Genomic DNA, 18730 nt, shown 5'->3' with positions numbered 1-18730 from the left:
TTCTGTTCATTTTATTTATACATTCTTACACTTACCAAATCTGAAATTTAAATCAGACAATTTATATTTATATATATTTTTTTATTTAGAAACATTTTTGTCAACTTTACCAAAAAGACAAAAGTGAATGTTTTTTAATTTTTATTTTTTTATGACTAAAAAATGTCTAAGCAGCGACTAAAACGACAAATAGCCTTTTTTCATGGTTGATTATTTTTTTTTAAAATCAGGCCCTAGTAGATTTTTTTGTGCAGAATTTAAAGATTTTTTTGAGGAGAAAAAAATATTTAAAGTTAATTTACGTGGAAGCCTTTATAAATATTAATATCTCTCAAATATTAAATGATTAAAATAGTATAAATATGTCACCGTAACGAGAAAATGTTGGAACTCTGAAAAAAAATGAAGTGGTTCAAAGATAACTTAGTTTGCTAACTGTTGGAAGTTATAAGGCTTGTTGGTTGTCTGGTGGGTGTTGCTAGCAGCCTGCTATCTAATTTGACTGGTTGTCTGGTGGGGATTATGGCAGCCTGCTGTCAGATACACAGTTGTAGAAATTTGTCACAGCGTCACGACACCTGAAATATGTAAATCATGAAAGTTTCGAGATTTCTCCACACACCCTCTTCTCAAATAAAGTTGATAATGAAACGCAACTATCCAGGGGGAGGGGAGGATTCATTCACTGCTATCCATATCTTAATTACTGATGCGATTAGATGACACCTTAAAATATGATAAGATGGAATCCTTAGGCATGTAGTCTAGTTAATAGTATTAGTAATGCAGGTTTAATAATTCACAATATTCTGTAAATTTGTGAGCAAGCTTCCAGTCAAATGCGCTTATTAAGTCTAACTGTTCTCAATATTGACCAAATGCATTGTGTAATTAAACGCATATTTAAAAACAGTTTGTCCTAATACGCGCCTTTGATAGTAATCTTACTCACAACTTTACAGAATATTGCGAAAGCTACTATTCCCATTTTCTAGCAGTAAAAATCGTATTACGGATTGTATCTTATCCTTACACATGGAAAATTATAGACTATAAGAGTAACAGCTGATACTCTATAATTGTTACCTTAATGTTTGTCCAACATTTGAGATATAACACTCCTTCACAACATCAGTCTCAGACCTAAACAAAACAAAAATGATAAAATATAACATTTACTTAGTGATATGTAGTCATCTTAATATTGCGATATTGAGAATGAGGAATATTAAAAGACGTCAAATTAATGTAAACCTCTAATCATGATAAAAAATATTTTTACTGGAACTTTTAAACATTAAACTTTGTGGACCTTTATAACCAAAAGTAACTTTAAGAGACAAAAATTTTTTTTTACAGTATAATTAAATTTGTAGCATAAAAAACAACCATACTTTTATATACACTATCCAAAAAGTAATCACTGCCACTATGATTTTCATTTTAACTGTTATCTTTATGAATATGTCTTTCTCCGTTATTTATAAGTCACTAGAATAGTGGTTGCGCTCTAGCATCTAGGAGGCTCTTCGTAGGGGGAGGGAGGGTATTATGTATTCTACAGATTGGATAATTTTGTGTATCATCATTGACAGTGTACATCAATTTATCGGTCATTGTCTTATCCAATAGATCCCTGATAATTATGACTTTCACTGTTTTGTTTTATGATGTACGCATAACTTACTACTACAGAGACACAATGCGGCCTTTCATAATGTATAATTAGTAGCGAAGCTACTCTATATAATTAGCTATGTTATAAGTCTGTACGTCCTTCAAATTAACTTTTTTCTTTTGTATAATGTTTACAAGTTGGACAAACAAACTTTTCTAAATTAGGGGACATTTTCAATAAAATCTTATTTTTTCTTTAATACAAATACTTTAATCCATGTTTTTTTTGTCAATTGACGCTAATCAAAAAAAAAAAATACGAAACAAAATCTCATAACAATTAATAATAGTTAGATAAGTAAATCTAGGCCTTTCTTTAAATGGATGTTAACATCCTTTTCTTGGCATCCTAAAGAACATCATAAATGAATCATTATATGAAAGCAACAGAATGTCTGTCTGGCGGTGTGTAGTCTAACTCACTAACTGCTTTACCAACATGGTTCTCCTTTAAAGTGAAGGTTTAACTATTCCAAGAGAAGGTACAAATTGCCCCTTTAAAAAGGCCTCTAGAGATGTTTCAAAATTTTAGTTAGAGGATTACTAAAGATTATAGCTTATTATGGATGTTGTCATCCTTGTATTTTAAACATTTAACAATATGGAGAATATACACAACTTAGGGATATTACCATCCTTGTTGAATGTCCTTGAGATATATTAATCAATACTAAAGATTCATATGGAGATTAATAATATTATGGTAGTTGTCATATAAAGATAGATGCATAAATGGTTGGTTATACTAATATGAGCTTACAATTTATATACATGCAAAAAGAACAGTAAACTGAAGTTCAGTAATACTATGGGAAAGTAGAATTAAATGAGAATAAATTTAAAATACGTAGTATAAATCAAATTACTGATTTTATGTAACAAAGAAAAAAGATTTTATCAGTTTGTAAAAACTGTAGAAAATCAAATAAATAGTTCTAATTACATAGATTTTTCTATGATAAAATAATGATTAACAAAGCTAGCTATCCTATAAATTTAGTTTCTCCGTCCTTTAAGTACATTATCAAAAGAAAACGATTGCTTTGGACTTTACATACTACTACAAGTGTGCAAACTTTTCCACAAATAATTTTTGTTTACTAAAGGGGTAATTTTGTTAATATTTAGGGTCAACATCAATTTATTAACTTATCTATAGATAATACCTTATTAACTTTTATTTTATTAAAAATACTGTACTTTTAGACATGATTGTCCTTGTAGATATATGTAAATAAAATCACTTTCTAGTAGAGTTAGGTTAAGACTAAACTGTTTAATAAGACTTTTGATCATAAAATAATGTTAGACGTTTTTAGTGATAAGGATACAGGGGCATACATGTACATAAGTAGCGCAGCAATAACAAACCAAAAATATAATAATAACTATTTCGAGTAAAAAAGCTTCAAATAATCAAAAAGAACAGTTTTTTTCAATAAAATAACAAATTTTTAACAGGTATGTTTTAAAATAGTTATTTATTCATCGTATTATAGACAGTTTTCCGCGGATAGAAAATGTTAAAGGACTTACTAATGTTGTGCTAGTCTTGAAAGATAAAAAGCACAGAACAATAAAAAAGCAATCATTTTTTAATGGAAAATAGTTAAGTCTATACATGATTTTTCACATCAGCCAGTTTTTAAAACAGCGGAAATGAATTGGATTCTGCATCAAGAAAAAATAATTTACAATTATTCATTTTACAAATTCTAGTTTTATAGAGTAGTTACACTACTTAATTAAAATATTTGAAATATTATGATGTTTTCTTATCATAAAAGTACAAAATCATTGATTAAGAAAACTTATACAACTTATTTCACATTAATCTAACTTACGCATTCAAAATCATTATTTTTAATCATCGTTTCAATATCTATTACTTTAGATCTGAAAAACGACTCTATCGTCTTAAAGGAAATTGCTCTTAAAAGTTTTGTTTTAATGAAAAAAATTAGGAGAGCGGTTTGAGCCATCAAAAGTAAATAATTTTTCTGATATGGAAATAATTTTTTTCCCTTTTTTTTAAAGCGAAGCTACTCTTTATCAAAAATATGTTCGAACATATGAATATTAAATATGAATGACGGTTAGGTAAAATGAAATTTCTTAATATTTTTTTTTTTTTTAAATGTTAGATAAATAAATAAAATCTGCAATTAAAACAAAAAATCTCATAGTAACAAAAACTAAAATGCAAATTTAATAGACAAATAGACAATGTATACTTGAAACATTCTAAGTATGTGAAATGGGTAAAATAAAATGGTGTGAATACGTTTCCGTATGCAATAGTGTCCGCACAATGTTTGGCCTATAATATAAAGTAGTAAACTTTTTTGTCTGTAGCGATGGATCTCGCTAACTGCTGAACCGATATGTTTCTCCTTTACACTGACGCTTCTTAGGTCCTTGAGATGTTTTTAGGGTATTTATAAATAAGTCTTGGTATGGTTTTAGGCTATTTTTTCTGCCCTTCAATATCCCTTTGAATAAAGAGCCCATAGATGCTAGCGGTGTAGCCGCTAGTATTAACAAAAAATAACAATAATTTTGAGGGGTTGTTTTATGATGTGAGTAAAGTGAAAATTGCTAAAGTAAAAAATTGCGGTCTTGAAGATTAAATTATGTGAAACATGTACGGAAGTGATTTTATACCCTCCTAGTTAGTATGTGTTTTTTTATTTGCTTTGAGCAAAATCTGACCTTTAATTTAGTTAGAAAAATAATCTACTTGTGGAAAAAACACCGAGTATTTTGTGCATAAGAATTCAATAACTACTGAACTGATAAAGTTCTTCTATTTAGGTAAGCTTCAAATTTTAAATACAGAGCCCCTAGTTACAAGGTGCACAGCTGCTTGTACAATTTAAAGTTGCAAGGTTTTTATGCACAATTTTCTGCGGACACGTAAATGAAAAATTATAAAATATAGAACAGCTGCGCTTCTTAATACACTGAGAAGTCGCAATTAATGAGGACAAAATATCTTCAATTTTATAACTTATTTACGTAAATAAAAAAATAATTTAAAAAGATGATTTTTGGTTATTGTAAAGTAACTTTTTTGACGTCATTTAGTTTTAAAACAAAAAATTAAGGTATGACGAAAAATCATAATTAGTAATTTTTTACACAATTTTTTAAACTTAAAATCCAATTAAAAATGATCATATTATTGTACAAAACAATGAATGAAAAAAAATATTTGAAGTTCACAAAAATACTATTTTCTTGAGTTGCAATTTCACTGTACTGTACAATAAGAAGTTGCCATTTTTTTGGCAATAAAATACAAAAATGGCAACTTTAATATTACAATTGGAACCAGGAATTTCAAGGAGAGGACAATACACAATATTTTATTTCTCCCTTTCAATTTCTTGAGTGTAGAAGTCTTAAATCTAAGCGAAAAATTTAATTAAGTTCTATAATATTTTACATTTGTAGTTTTAGTAGAATAAAAATCGTCTAAAATTTTGAAAGAAAACAATCGACAAAAAACTAAGGTTAACTCAAAATTAAAGTGCTGCCTATGGTAGCTTAAAATATTGGAGGAAAAGAACAAAAAGTAAAAAAAACTTTGCACTTAGTAGTTTTATTTTTATTTTTTTTATTATTGTAATTTGGGAGGTAGATTAATTTAATATCCACTGTTCTATCCCCGTTTCCCTGTGTAAAAATCAAAATTACCGCGTACTACAATTAAACAGAAGAAAAGCCGTAAACTGCAAGACGAAAGAAAAAAAACACAAGGATGACAACATTCATAAACGCATCAATGGAGATATTGATAGATTGCGATGGACTGAACCTAACTATTTTGCCCTAAAAGTTTCCACATGTCAAAAAATTCATTTATAATTTAGCTTCTATCCTATTATATAAAGTAGTAAGGTTTTTTTGTCTGTAGCTTAAGATTTCGATAAATACTTTACCAATTGAGTTCTCATCTTATGGATGCTTCTTATAGGTCCTTGGATGGTTTTAGGCTTTTTGATTTTAATAAATAATCTAAGTTTGGTTTTAGGCTATTGTACTATGTTCCATATTCCTTAGAATACTCGAAATAAAGTATTTGTTAGACTTACTTCTTTTTCTTCACTTAAATTTTTTCACAAAATGATTTTCATTAAACTTAACTTTACATTATTTAACAAATATCTTCACTTTTTTGCTGTTGTAACAAATGTAAAGGCACTTTTTGACGTACAAACGGACGTACACGTATAGGAAAGCTTCACTTTACATGGTATCTCGTCTGGATGACTGAGTTTATGCGACTGCGTAACAAGCAAGACTAGTCACTAGACGAACATAATACACAAGATTTTGTGTGTATTTGTATGTATGTGTGTGTGTGTGTGTGTGTGAGTGTCAGTGTAGGGACTAATATTCGAAGATTTTAATGACTTTAATATTATAATGCTTTTGCAAATGTTTTTTGGTTTTAACAAAACCCTCCAACTTCCACCCATCAGATAAAAATCTTACAATTTGTGAAATTCTGCCATTGATATAATGGTAAATTATTTTAATATATTTCTCAAGTCAAATAAATTAAAACAAAGATATCTGCTTACGTCATCTCTAAGATGTTATTAAAGTAACAGGATGTCTATGTGTATATCGCTGGGCCGATATGGTTCTTCTTTACTATATGGCTTCTTATAGTTCTCGGAAAGGTTTATAAACAACCACCATCCCAAGAAAAAACGCCACATAGAAAAAAATCCCCCAAAATGAGGCCTTTAGGGGCTTAAACGCTAGTAAACAAATAATCTAAGGTTTAAAAATTCAAACAAATAAAAAAAATGATTCAAATAGAAGAATATCTATCCTGTTTTGTGTATGTTTGTTTGTATATCATATGTTTATACAATACAGTCATTTTTCTTCATAATGAAAAGAAACAACAAATATCGAATGTATCTATGCAAAGCCACTCTATAAGTACTGTACAACCATTGGTTTATCATATAAAAAGATTAAAGTTGTTGGGTAAAAAGTTGAGAAAAAAAAATAATATGAACACACCATGCAGTTATTCATACGATAAAAAATAGGCATGAAAAAAACCCGGTCATATGTACTAAGTATTAAATTACCTAATAAACTAGTAAAAAAATAGTATGCATTCACTTCCGCATATTATCACCTACGCATATTGTCACATTCACAAAGTGTTTCATAATCGCTATTAAAAGTAAATGAATAATAAATGTTACATGATGAAAATGAAGCAATGGGAATGGAAAAGTTATTGCTATTGTAATAATATGTAGCTTTGTTGGTTTAATAATGTGACACATTTGCGGAAGTGAAGGCGCACCTCAAAAGAATATTTACAAATATACATTAAGGCATAATATGCCATAATAAAATACGCAGCTACCACCATCTGTACCACAGCTACTCTATAACTAGGGTCCGTACGTCCGCCTCTAAAGATTGTTTAGCAGTTTGTTTATAATACCCCCCAAAATTTATTTGTTTATTGAACTATGTTAAATTAATTACCAGCTGCTTCGTCCAAAGACTCTAGAAGAGATAGGTGCCAGAAAAATAGCATAAAACCATTCTTAGACATTTACAAAGATTTCCAGAAACGAATAACCTAATCAGACCAGCCATTTCCGAGATCTTTAACTTCAGACCAAAAATACCTTACTTTAATAGATAAATTGATAGCTTTTTTACTTCACTATTAATTAAATTAATTGTCACAACAAAAAATAAAAACATAAAAGAAGCTATACAGAAGCTACGAATTACTTAACATGAAAAAATAACCTATTTTTCAAAGAAAAAAAGGTTACGCGTCTGTTTAGTTCCTTGAAAACATTGTACAATACTTTTGTTCATTAAAAAACGCCCGAAACGAGAAGGGCCGAACTTTTTGATTTTTAGGAAGATTTTTCTCTCAGAATTTTCTTATTAGTAACAGAAAAACATAGAGACTTCAAATTAGAGTACATTTAAAACATTATGTCAGATTTGCCTGGAAATTATCATTTCAAAAATAAAATTACCAATAAATATTTTTTAGAACACGTGTCACAACTAAAAAATGAGCCTGTTTAAAACGTACGTAAGGACTTACTGGTAATTATCAGGTTGCTAGGCCTTATCATTTCTAGGGGATGTGTCCCCTCTTTCCCCCAAAGAAAATTTTACAAGGAGGAGGTGTTGGGGGTACACCAATTGTTTGCAACAATACCCACCCTATTCCCCCCAAAAATTTTAAGAGGTGTAGAACAATTTTTGGATGCTTTTACCCCCTCCCCTCCAAACACACACAAAGCACGCCTTTGCTTATAGTAGAATTATAAATCTTATATATATTTCCATTTTTCATCATAAAGTCCGCTATTTTGATATTTCTGGAGAAAATTCTCATATAGAAAAAAGTATAATATGATATAAAAATAGTTTCACATAGTTAAATATGTTTCAGTGTGTGTGTGTGTGTATGTTTGTGTATGTGGGGTGGGTGTGTGTTAATGAATCAAATTACCAGGGATTTAAAGAGATATGACAATGGACGATAACTTAATATACATCCCCCAAATGAAAACAAAAATCCTTCTTATGTAGATTAAATTTTTTGGTAAAAAGGTTGAACACTAAGCTTACTATGGAATCAATCAATCAAAATTAAAATAAAGAACCCAAAGTTTTTGAGCTAACCTGTAAGATAAAATGATTTTAAAACTTTGGGTTCTAGTATAATTTAGAGTTTTATGTCCCTTCGTTCCAGTAAAATATTAAATTTCGTCTTAAGCTTAATTAAGGAAAAATTAATTTATCTTGCAACTGTTTACCCCTGCCTCCCTGGTTAAATTACTGTTTATTTTCCCAAGACAAAATCTAATTATGAAAATAAATAGATCATATGTAGAATAGATTTAGATAATTATAATTACATTTATCTATCTATAATCTATATACATATACATATATTCTGCTGGTTGATTTAGTTCTCCATATGTTAAGTCACTTAAGTGAAGGATGGTTTTAGGCGATTTTATTTAAAGATTTAATCCTATTTAAGTCTTCGAATGGTTTGAGGATATTTTTCGAGCTTCGAATACAAAGCCCCTGGATACTATGGGCGCATTTAAAAATAAAATAGTAAAGTTTTTATTCGGTATTTAAGATCTCGCCAACCATCGAACCGATTGAGTTCTCCATTCTAATAGACCTTCATACATGATCTGGGTTTAGACGTCAATAAATTCTTACATTATTTCTTAAAAATTCTTCCTGTGTAAATTAATATTCTTGATCTTCCAAATTCTTACTTTCCCCATATTAGCAAAATCTGTCAAATATTTTTGACTGACATAACTATATATTTTTACTCACAGAAAATCTTCAAAATATGAATAAATTGACAGAAATTAAATTGATGCTTTATCTGTTTGTTAACGGTATGCTTCTTTTTACTTAAGATTTTAACTTTTACTTAGTCTCTTGATTTCAGATGCGATGCTTTAATATAATATATAGGACAATTATCAATCAGGGATCTAAAAGGATAAGACAATGGCCGATAAATTGATGTACATCCCATATAATAAGACAAAATTGTCCCTTCTGTAGATAACAATTAGTGGTTTAAACGTCTCGACACTCAACTTTATAAACCAACCAATCAGAATTCAAGAAAGTCCCCAAAGATGTTGAGTCAACGAATAAGAAAACGTTATTATAAAACTTTGGGGGCTAGTGTAATTAACAGCCCAACGTCTCCTCCCTCCCTGTAAATTAATGTTTTAAATATAACAAAAAAAACTGGTATTAATATTTATAAAAGCGAAGCTTTTCTATAATTAGGGTCGGTCGGTCCGTCCGTACGTACGTACGTAACGGATAGCTCTTTTCGTTAATTTAGGCATGTTAGAATTGTCCTATCGATTTCAAACTTTGCATGATGATTCCTATAGGAGTTAGGTACGCGTTAGAAAGCGAAGCAACTCTATCATCGTTACCAGAAAGTCCGTACGTCAATTTTAAGAATGTTGCATCCTAACTTTTTTAACATCAAAGGGGGGAGGCAGATGTGCCACTTTTTGAATCCAAAACTAAAAGTCAAAGGAACTTAACTAAAAAAAGAGTTACAGGTCTGAGATTTTGCATGGCAGTTGCTTTATAGGGTTACAATATGGAACAGTGAAGAAACGGCGGCGCATCCGCCGAAAACCGCCGAGAAATTGCAAAAAAAAAATCGGCGGTTTTCGGCGGTTTTCGGCGGTTGCGCCGCCGTTTCTTCACAGTTCCATATTATACCTCTATAAAGCAACTGCCATGCAAAATCTCAGACCTGTAACTCTTTTTTTAGTTGAGTTCCTTTGTTGACTTTTAGTTTTGGTTTCAAAAAGTGGCACATCCGCCTCCCCTCTTTTTATGTGGTAAAATTATCCGATTGGTCTAATTTTTGGAATACTGATTACTAGAACAACAAAGTACGTTGTTATAAGCGAAGCATCTCTATAACCAAGTCCTAAAAATGTAAGTATGTCCTTAAACATATGATTATCCTGTATTTAAGCAGTTTTTCAGCAGATTTACTTACAATTTTGTTTCGTACGACTTTTTTACATTTATATTCTGATTATTCAGTTCTGACACTATACAAGTGTTAATGTTCGTTTGTCCTACCGTTTCAGAGCTTCGCTTTTATGGATGTTGTCATCCTTGTTAATTTACTATCCTCGGAAAGATTCTTCAACTATTTCAATATAAAAATATGATAAGAAATAGACAGTCAGACTTATGTACATACGAACAGAGCCGAATAAAGAGCAGATACGTTACGCTAAAAAATAATAGTAATTCTAAAAGCATGATTCGACTTTTTTAAGCATTAAAATAATAAGTAAATATGCTAAAAATAAATCCTAATATGACACAGATTAATTTTTAAGAAAATCTGTTATGCCTTTTGATAACAATAACAGCCATCCATTGTACACTAATATACATAAATTACCAGTGTTTCGGAGCCGGAGCAGCAACATTTTTGGTGGAACCGGAGCCAGATCCGGAGCCGTATTTTTCGTTAAAAACGGCTCCGGCTCCGGATTAGCTAAAAATGATTTTTAAAAGTAATATTATAATTTGGCAACGGTCTATTTCCATATAATAAACTGAAAAACTATTGTTACTTAACAAATAGACACACATCCTTCTACTTTTATATAGCTTTAATCCAATAAAAGCAAAATATTTTATATCATTTATCTTATTTTATCAAATTCAATAATGAAAAAAAATTGATATATTAATTTTAAGGTAAAAGCCGGAGCTGGAGCCGTATTTCAAAATACGGCTCCGCGGAGCCGGAGCCGCATCAAAATTATACGGCTCCGACACCCTGTGAATTTCAATACATAATCACTTCAAATTAAGTCTTTTTACATATATTTAGTCTCATTAAATATCATAGGTATGTAAATGACTACAAATTCAATTTAATTATCCATTTCTCCTATTATTATTTTCCATGCATCTGGCAAATTGTTTTTAACATTTGTGTATGACCATATTTAGAATTATGAGTATGTATTTAAGAATGGTTCATTTTAAACGTGCAACAAATGTTGCAATAAAACCTGTTTGTTTTACATATTAGTCTCATTCTAATGATTTGAATATGAGAGGGGAATAAGAAAGGATTGTATATCAATTTTGCTATAATTGTCCACTCCCTCACTTATAAAAATCAATAAACTTTAAAAAGATATCTGAATCGAAAATGAGTGTATGTAAAAACAAAAAAAGTAAAAATTGTGTTGTTTTAAGTGATAGCTATTATTTTGAAGGTATTTTTAGTGGCGAAGCTACTCTATAATTCGAAATGTCCGTCCGTCTGAGACAAATAGGGGTAAACGTGATTTTCTCGGCTCCTATAAAAGATAGACAGCTGAAATTTTTAGTGAAGATTCTTATTACATATGTCCATCTAATCTATACATTGCTTTGTCCATCCGTCTGTTTTTTTGGGGTGCTAGATCGATTCCTACATTTTCATGTTTTTCTGATTTTCTCAACTCCTTTTGAAGATAATGGGCTGAAATTTTCAGGGATTGCTTAAATTTACATTTTACATATTTTCCTTAAGTTTTATTACGATTTTTATATTAATAGGGGTGCTAGATCGATTCCTAGATTTTTAGGTTTTCTATTGTTTTCTCAATTCTTTTTCAGGATTTGCGGCTGAAATTATCAGGGATTGAATATGCTTATATTCTACATATTTCCATCAAGTTTCATTAAGATTTGTTTATAAATTGTGGTGCTAGATCGATTCTTAGATTTGTAATATTTCGTGATTTTTAAAGGTTGCGTGATTTTGAAGTTTTCGCCATTTCCCCATTTCATCAAACATATAGGATGACACTGGTATATTGTAAATATATTCATAATAAACATTCATAATTTCTGATCTTCGCTACTTATGGATGCTGTCATCCTTGTTAAGAGATAAGTCACATATTTTAATGTTTTCTTCAGTAATTCAGTTTAATGTTTGTAATTTTATTTTTCGAAAGTAAAAAATTACTCAGTTATAGACTTTAAAAAATTACTTTGAATCTAAAATATGCATTCTAGGGTTAGAGTACTTAAATTCTATTTGCTAGAAGTATTTAATTCACTGCTATAACAAAGAAATCTATTGGCTGCTGAAATAAAGTACCTAACTTGTAAACAGCTTTCTGATTGGATAAAAAAGGTACCTACTAATAATCCAATTAAGTTTTTTAAGTGGCTGATTCTAATTATATTGTTTCTATTGGTCTAAATAAATGCACTTACTTGCAAACTGGCTTTCTATTGGCTGGAACAAACAAAGATGTCACAAGACTGGCGTTCTTGGTAAATTCCTCTTCCCGCAATTTAGCAGATTCGATGTGATCGTCCTAGAAAATTAAAACTGTGAAACGTGTCCCTTAATATCCATAAACAAAAATTTATATGTATAATTTATTTTTTATTTATATCTATCTAACAACCAAGCATAACTAAGAAGAACCAAATCCAATCACTCCTTTAATGTCCAAACACCCAGGATCCAAACACCAATTGCACGACCTTTGTCTGAAAGTCCTAACTGTACATGGTAATGAGTTGCGCCTGTTTGTGTGCAAAGGCAATCCCACTAGGCCCTATCTTAAACGTACCGCATCTGAAATAGCAGCAGTGGAACCATTTTTAACATCTTTAGTCTGTCTATATGCTTGTTAAACATATCGTTAGACAATTTAGTAACCAATGAATAATCTTACCTGTTGTTGGCGTAAACGTAGTTTCCAATAGTCCTCCAATTTTTTCATCTCCTCCTCCTTCTCCTGTTTGACCTGATATAACAACATTGTGTGTAGAGTTATATAGATATATAGGATACTGAACATAAACATGCAAAATTTTAGGACACTGATCGGAGACAGGTATATGGCATCTAAAGAAAATTAGTGAGGCTTAAAAATTTTCAACAGCTAAAAGACATTGTGCTTTTTTGGTCTGCCTCTTGTGAACAACAGCGTGATGTTTAACTTGATTTGAGTTCTACAGTTCAGAGGAATTTCATAGTTCCTTTGTGATTTTAAGCCTTCATCATTCAATTCAAATAAATAAAGAACTCTTATTGAAATCAAGTGTTTTTTATTTATTCTTTAAAAGTTAGTTAAAAGTTATCTTTTCTGCAAATGTTCTCCCCAACTTATTTCTTTCCCATAATAGACAAATCACAGATATTATGTTCTCATTCATTTGACCCATTTCTAATTCCTAAGGCTATCAATTGTATGTAGCAGTGTTAAGTGTATATGTATATTCAATTTGTTTTTTTAATACTTGTCCAGAAAATTGCAAGTTATAAGTTGGACAAATATTTCAACTTGCTATTGCAACAACAGCAAAAGCAGCTGAGGTGTACAATTACTTCCACATTTTGTAGGAAATAAGCAAATTATCGGAAGTGCAACTAAAAGCATTAAAACTGCCCCTTTACTTTTGCTTTACTTGAAATCCTCAGCTATGGTACGTTCCCTCAAAGTGCTTGGCGAGCAAAGAAGCCAATCCCCTTCACTCATTTTCGAAATTAAGGAAGGATTTTTTTTCTTAAAAGCCCTAACCCTGTGGGACCTATACCTGCGGTGTCCTTACCCTGCGGGACTACCCTGTACCCAACCTAACCTAAAGTAAAAAACAACGAATTGAAATAATACCCAATCTCCCTTATTTTCAATGTATCTCAAATTCGAGGTGGAGAAGACCTGTGTTCGACTACGCAATTTAAGGAAAATCGCCATTTCTATTACTCCTATTGTGTTTTTGCGAATATAAAACACCTATTCTGGATATGCCAATATGCAGAAGTGAAGATACACTCAAGGTTTATAAGTGACATTTTAGTTTCAAGATAAGACTACGCGAATTTTGGGTCAAATGAAAGTTTTTAAATGACAAATATAATTAAGTACATGTTAAGACAAAAGAATATCTAGAAACTAAGATTTTGCAGAAAAATACAAGCTTCTATGTAATTTTCTTTCAATGTTGTAAAAGAGGTCTAATCACATTTTTGAAATCATTTAGGAATAAATTAAAGTATATAGTAGCGTGTGTGTGTACTAATAATAATGTTTGTACTTTCTTAGATTGCATAATTTTAAAAAATCATGCTTATACTTAAAACAGCGCACTCTAAATGAATTGTCGAAATAAGAAGGTTTCAACTCGGGTATGTAATACATATCTCACAAGTTTAAGATAATATTAACCCATTAGTGACGAACCGGCTTTTAACGCCCGGTTCCAGAAAATGCCAAAAAAAACTGGTTTTCAGTTTCAGGATTGAATCATGCTCGCATGAGCCTACCCTTTACTGCGCTGTTTTTCAATTCCCCCCAGAGAGAAGCGTTTCTATCTATTAGGTCGGCCACAATCTTTCATCGAAAATGGGTGAACCAAAAAAAACAAGGTGATTTAAAATACCCCTTCTAACTTTTTTGTTTATGAAGTAAAGTTAGTGATTTTTTTCGTGAAATTTAAAGTTTATTGGCAACTACATTCATTTGTGAAATCGTTTTATTCAAATTATTTTTTTTTTATATGATTTTTTTATCGTTTAATTATGTTCTATATAACTCCGGTTCGGCGTGAGTAAAAATACCCGAAAGTTTTATTGCCCTGCTCGGCGTGAGTAAAAATACCCGGTTTTAACTTTTCAACCATTAGATATATTAGATATTTTTTATCATTTATTATTCTCTTCAAATGTAAAAATTTCTTTATTTCCCAATGATAAATATAATTGATAGATAGATAAATAAAAGGATGGATAGATAGATAGATAGACTGATATATAGGGATAAGACAATGGCCGATAAATTTATGTAGATTCCCAATGATAATCAACAATTGTTAGATAGATAAATAAAAGGATGGATGGATAGATAGATAGACTGATATATAGGGATAAGACAATGGCCGATAAATTTATGTAGATTCCCAATGATAATCAACAATTGTTAGATAGATAAATAAAAGGATGGATGGACAGATAGATAGATATATCTTGGTTTAGACTTTATTACATAAATATTTTTAAGGGGTGGGGGGGGGGGGGGATATGTTTTTTTCTCTCAAAAAAAAACAATACTATTTTAAATTTTGATTATCTTGTCATAGCCCTACAGGATGGGGGCATAACACACGAAAATTCAATCATTATTACTTGTAAATATGATGGTTTTAGGCCATTTTCATTATCTTGTCATCGTCTTCAGGATGGGGGCGTAACTAACCAGTATTCTATGTAAATTTGATGGTTTCAGGCCATTTTGCTTATCTTGACATTTCCCCACAGGATGGGGGCGTAACTAACCAGTATTCTATGCAAATTTGATGGTTTTAGGCCATTTTTGTTATCTTGATATTACTGTATTATTCTATTCTTTTGTTTGTGATATTTTTTAAATACTTTAGGCCAAAGATATGTAATAAGTCTTTTCTAGTCTTTCCTTTATCAATAAAAACTATATTTTTTTATATATTTGTCAATTACTGATACTACTAGAATAGTTGCTACTCTGTAATTCACTTTGGACGTTCAAAAATTACATTATCAATATCCCTCCCATTATTATCAATACAAATATTAGCAAAAGTTTTAAAACTTCCTCGAAATGGGCTTTTTTAACCGAAAACGGCGGCACCTATAGCCAAAATCTTAAATGTGATATAAATTGTTTTGTATGTTAGTTGTAGCTCTATCAATTACATGAGGTTATGTAGTTTTCAATTACGGATCGTATCAAAGTTCTAAAAAGTGTTCATCTCACTTTAGGCGTTCAAAAATTACATTTTTAACTTTTTGGGCCAAAAAACCGGGTATTTAGGTCGTAAACGGGCTTTAATGCCGGGGGAAAGCACCAAAAAACGCCAAAAACGGTTATTAATGCCGAAAGGTTTTTTTACTCGCGCCGAACCGGGTTTTATTGCAACTTTCCTGTGCACGCCACTAGAGCAAAACAAAAAAATTGGAATTCCGTTTTTACCATTATAAAGCTTCCCTGAGATTTTCAGCTCGATCGGTCCATAAAAGTGGCGCTCGGCACTAATGGGTTAAGATACAGATATAGATTGAAGAGATGAATATTTTTCTACCTAGTCCAATTTTCTTCCCCCCATCCCACTCCCAATTAAGATAGTAAAAATACAAAATATATATTATTTTTTAAAAAATACTCCCCTACCCCCTCCTCTCCAAAGGGAGGAATTATGAAAAGTATAAATTCTTGAAACGGCTTTGAATTAATGTTTACCTTTAGAGCAGAGAGACTTGGCTCCTCGATATATTGAATAATCGGTCTTTGCCAGATGTGAGGGGGAGGAGCTTGGGAGGGCGCCTCCACATTTTCAGCTGCAGGGGCGGCTGCGGGTGCAGGGGCAGGAGCAGGTGCGGGCTCAGGCTCAGGCTCAACTACAGGGGGTGCTGGTGGTAGGGTTTCTGGTTCAGGTGCGGCTGGTGCTGGTGGGGGTGGAGGGGGAGGTGTGGGTTCCGGCTCAGCCACGGGGGGAGGAGGGGCAGGGGCAGTTTTCTTAGGGGAAGGGTTATTTTTGTCATTGATTTCATCTAAAGAAAAATATAGTTATATTTTTGTTTATATCAAAGAATATGTATGAAAAACATTTAAATACTAAAATATGTAAAAAAAACCAAGCCATTTAATAACACAAACTTTGTCTGCAAGTCTTTATTATAAATACGATGGGTCATTGCAACTACTTAAAATATTATTGTCACTATTTACAATGAGACTACAAATTATTATTAAATCTATTAATTCGTTTTATGATAAAGATTCCCATTCCCTTACCTTTCAATCTCTGAAGGACTGAGTCAGAAATCTTGATTTTACCCGTAGCCTCGTCATTCACCACTGTTATCTTTCTGCTAGACTGTGCAGCACCCATTCTATAATATTATTTAGTTATAGAGTGGGAGATTTCAAGATGGAAAGAAAATATTTTGCGTCTAATAATTAAACAAGTATGACAACGTCCATAAGTAGCAAAGCTGGACTAATTAGCAACCATCTCTGATCAGTAGGAGATCAGTCGCCATAAAAAGATCGAAAGAAAAAGATGGAGAATAACAGAAAATTTATAGCTTCATTCTTAAACGTCTTTTTGTAGCATAACCAACAAACCGTATTCCCAATCTTTATAAGGTGCATATTCACAAAAATAATCAGCAGTCTTATTCTTATTATCTACAAGAAAATAGCCCTAAGGACGGAAAGACTAAGTAGGTAAATTAGATATATCTTAACTTTGTTTGAACTCTGTAATTCATTGTTTATAAAAAAATTTTACTTAGTAATTAATATATTCTCTGGTGATTTTTAATTTGAAAGTATTTGATTATTGTTGCTACGTTAATTAAGGACAAATCTTTTCTTGATAACATATTTACCTTAATTATTAATTTAAGCTTAGTTGTTCTCCAAATAACAAGGCTATGGTGACCTTAAACCATATTGCATTCAGATTCTGAAAGTATTTCATGTAGGTATAATATTTTATATAATAAAATAATATATAATGTAATAAATATAGTTTCTATATATACCAACTATCAATTTTTGATGATTTTTCGCAAATTTCTAAATGTTAATTTATGTAATTTCTATTTAATTTAGTAAATCAAAACTTGCGATTTGCATTATATGCCTCACCCACTTAAAATAATAATTTTGAATAAAATGATTGTTGTGCTGCTTTGTAGTTATGTTATACTTGTTTAACTTTTAAAAACTTTGGAAAGCTGCAAGAAAAAGTATGTAATTTTGCTCATGTGAGTGTGCTTAAAAGTGCGAGAAAAAAAACTTTGGGCAAAAGGAGAGGTAAATGGCAGAAAAAAAAACTAATTATGGTGAAGGATTTTTCACCTAAATAAAACTGCTATTCCTTTAATTTTTGCACAACTGCATTTGTTATTATCAGAGCTGGATATTTAAATCATTTTAGTGGTGAACCAGATCGGGGTGCGCCATATTTCAGCCAATCACAGCACGGTATTTTAAAAATGCCGCGCTGTGATTGGCTGAAATTCGGCGCACCCCGATCTAAATCACCATTAAAATGATTTAAAGATCCAGCTCAGAAGAACATATTACAATACTTTAGTTGTTAGTTTTAACTGATGAAAAATGCAAATACAAATAGTTTTTCTCAAATTACCATATCCCCTACCTTTGAGGTATACTTATAAGTCTGCACAAGCTGGAAAGTCAAAAGTTTTAAAGATATTGGCATCATTGCACATTGCACAGCAACTTGCTAAAAGTTTTACAAAAAAGGTAGAGTAGACGATATTCAAATTATTTGGTTCATATATTATAAGATAAATAGTTGTTGACTTGAAAGATTTCGAAGCTTACCCCACACAAACACATAATATCACATATTTCTAAGATGTGTTTAAACATGTTGTAGGCATGTATTGTTAACTGTTTTGTAAAAACATATAAAA

The 18730-nt window shown here is 30.9% G+C and overlaps 1 protein-coding gene across 1 annotated transcript; it reads right to left on the bottom strand.

Moving 5' to 3' along the window:
* Positions 1 to 39: 39 nt before the first annotated feature.
* Positions 40 to 18203, bottom strand: LOC145334946 (uncharacterized). Its single transcript, XM_080180587.1, has 7 exons — positions 17672 to 18203; positions 17073 to 17170; positions 16518 to 16828; positions 12975 to 13046; positions 12505 to 12608; positions 1087 to 1143; positions 40 to 578 (listed from the first exon to the last, which is right to left on the bottom strand). The coding sequence occupies exons 2-7, from the start codon at positions 17167 to 17169 to the stop codon at positions 521 to 523; spliced, it is 699 nt and encodes a 232-aa protein (XP_080036713.1). The 5' UTR covers position 17170; positions 17672 to 18203; the 3' UTR covers positions 40 to 520.
* Between the last annotated feature and the right edge of the window lie 527 nt (positions 18204 to 18730).

The sequence above is a fragment of the Acartia tonsa genome, chromosome 13, assembly GCF_053477335.1.
Source record: "Acartia tonsa isolate MP-2025a chromosome 13, ASM5347733v1, whole genome shotgun sequence".
NCBI classification, from domain to species: domain Eukaryota; kingdom Metazoa; phylum Arthropoda; class Copepoda; order Calanoida; family Acartiidae; genus Acartia; species Acartia tonsa.
The sequence above is the reverse complement of the archived record's forward strand: the minus strand, read 5'-3'. Positions and strand labels throughout refer to the sequence as shown.

Coding starts and splice junctions, on each gene's coding strand:
- LOC145334946 (XM_080180587.1), bottom strand. CDS start 17,169: ATGGGTGCTGCACAGTCTAGCAGAAAGATAACAGTGGTGAATGACGAG. Junction 13,047..16,517: donor CAAGTCTCTCTGCTCTAAAG/GTAAACATTAAT, acceptor TTGTTATATCAG/GTCAAACAGGAGAAGGAGGA. Junction 12,609..12,974: donor TACGTTTACGCCAACAACAG/GTAAGATTATTC, acceptor TTAATTTTCTAG/GACGATCACATCGAATCTGC.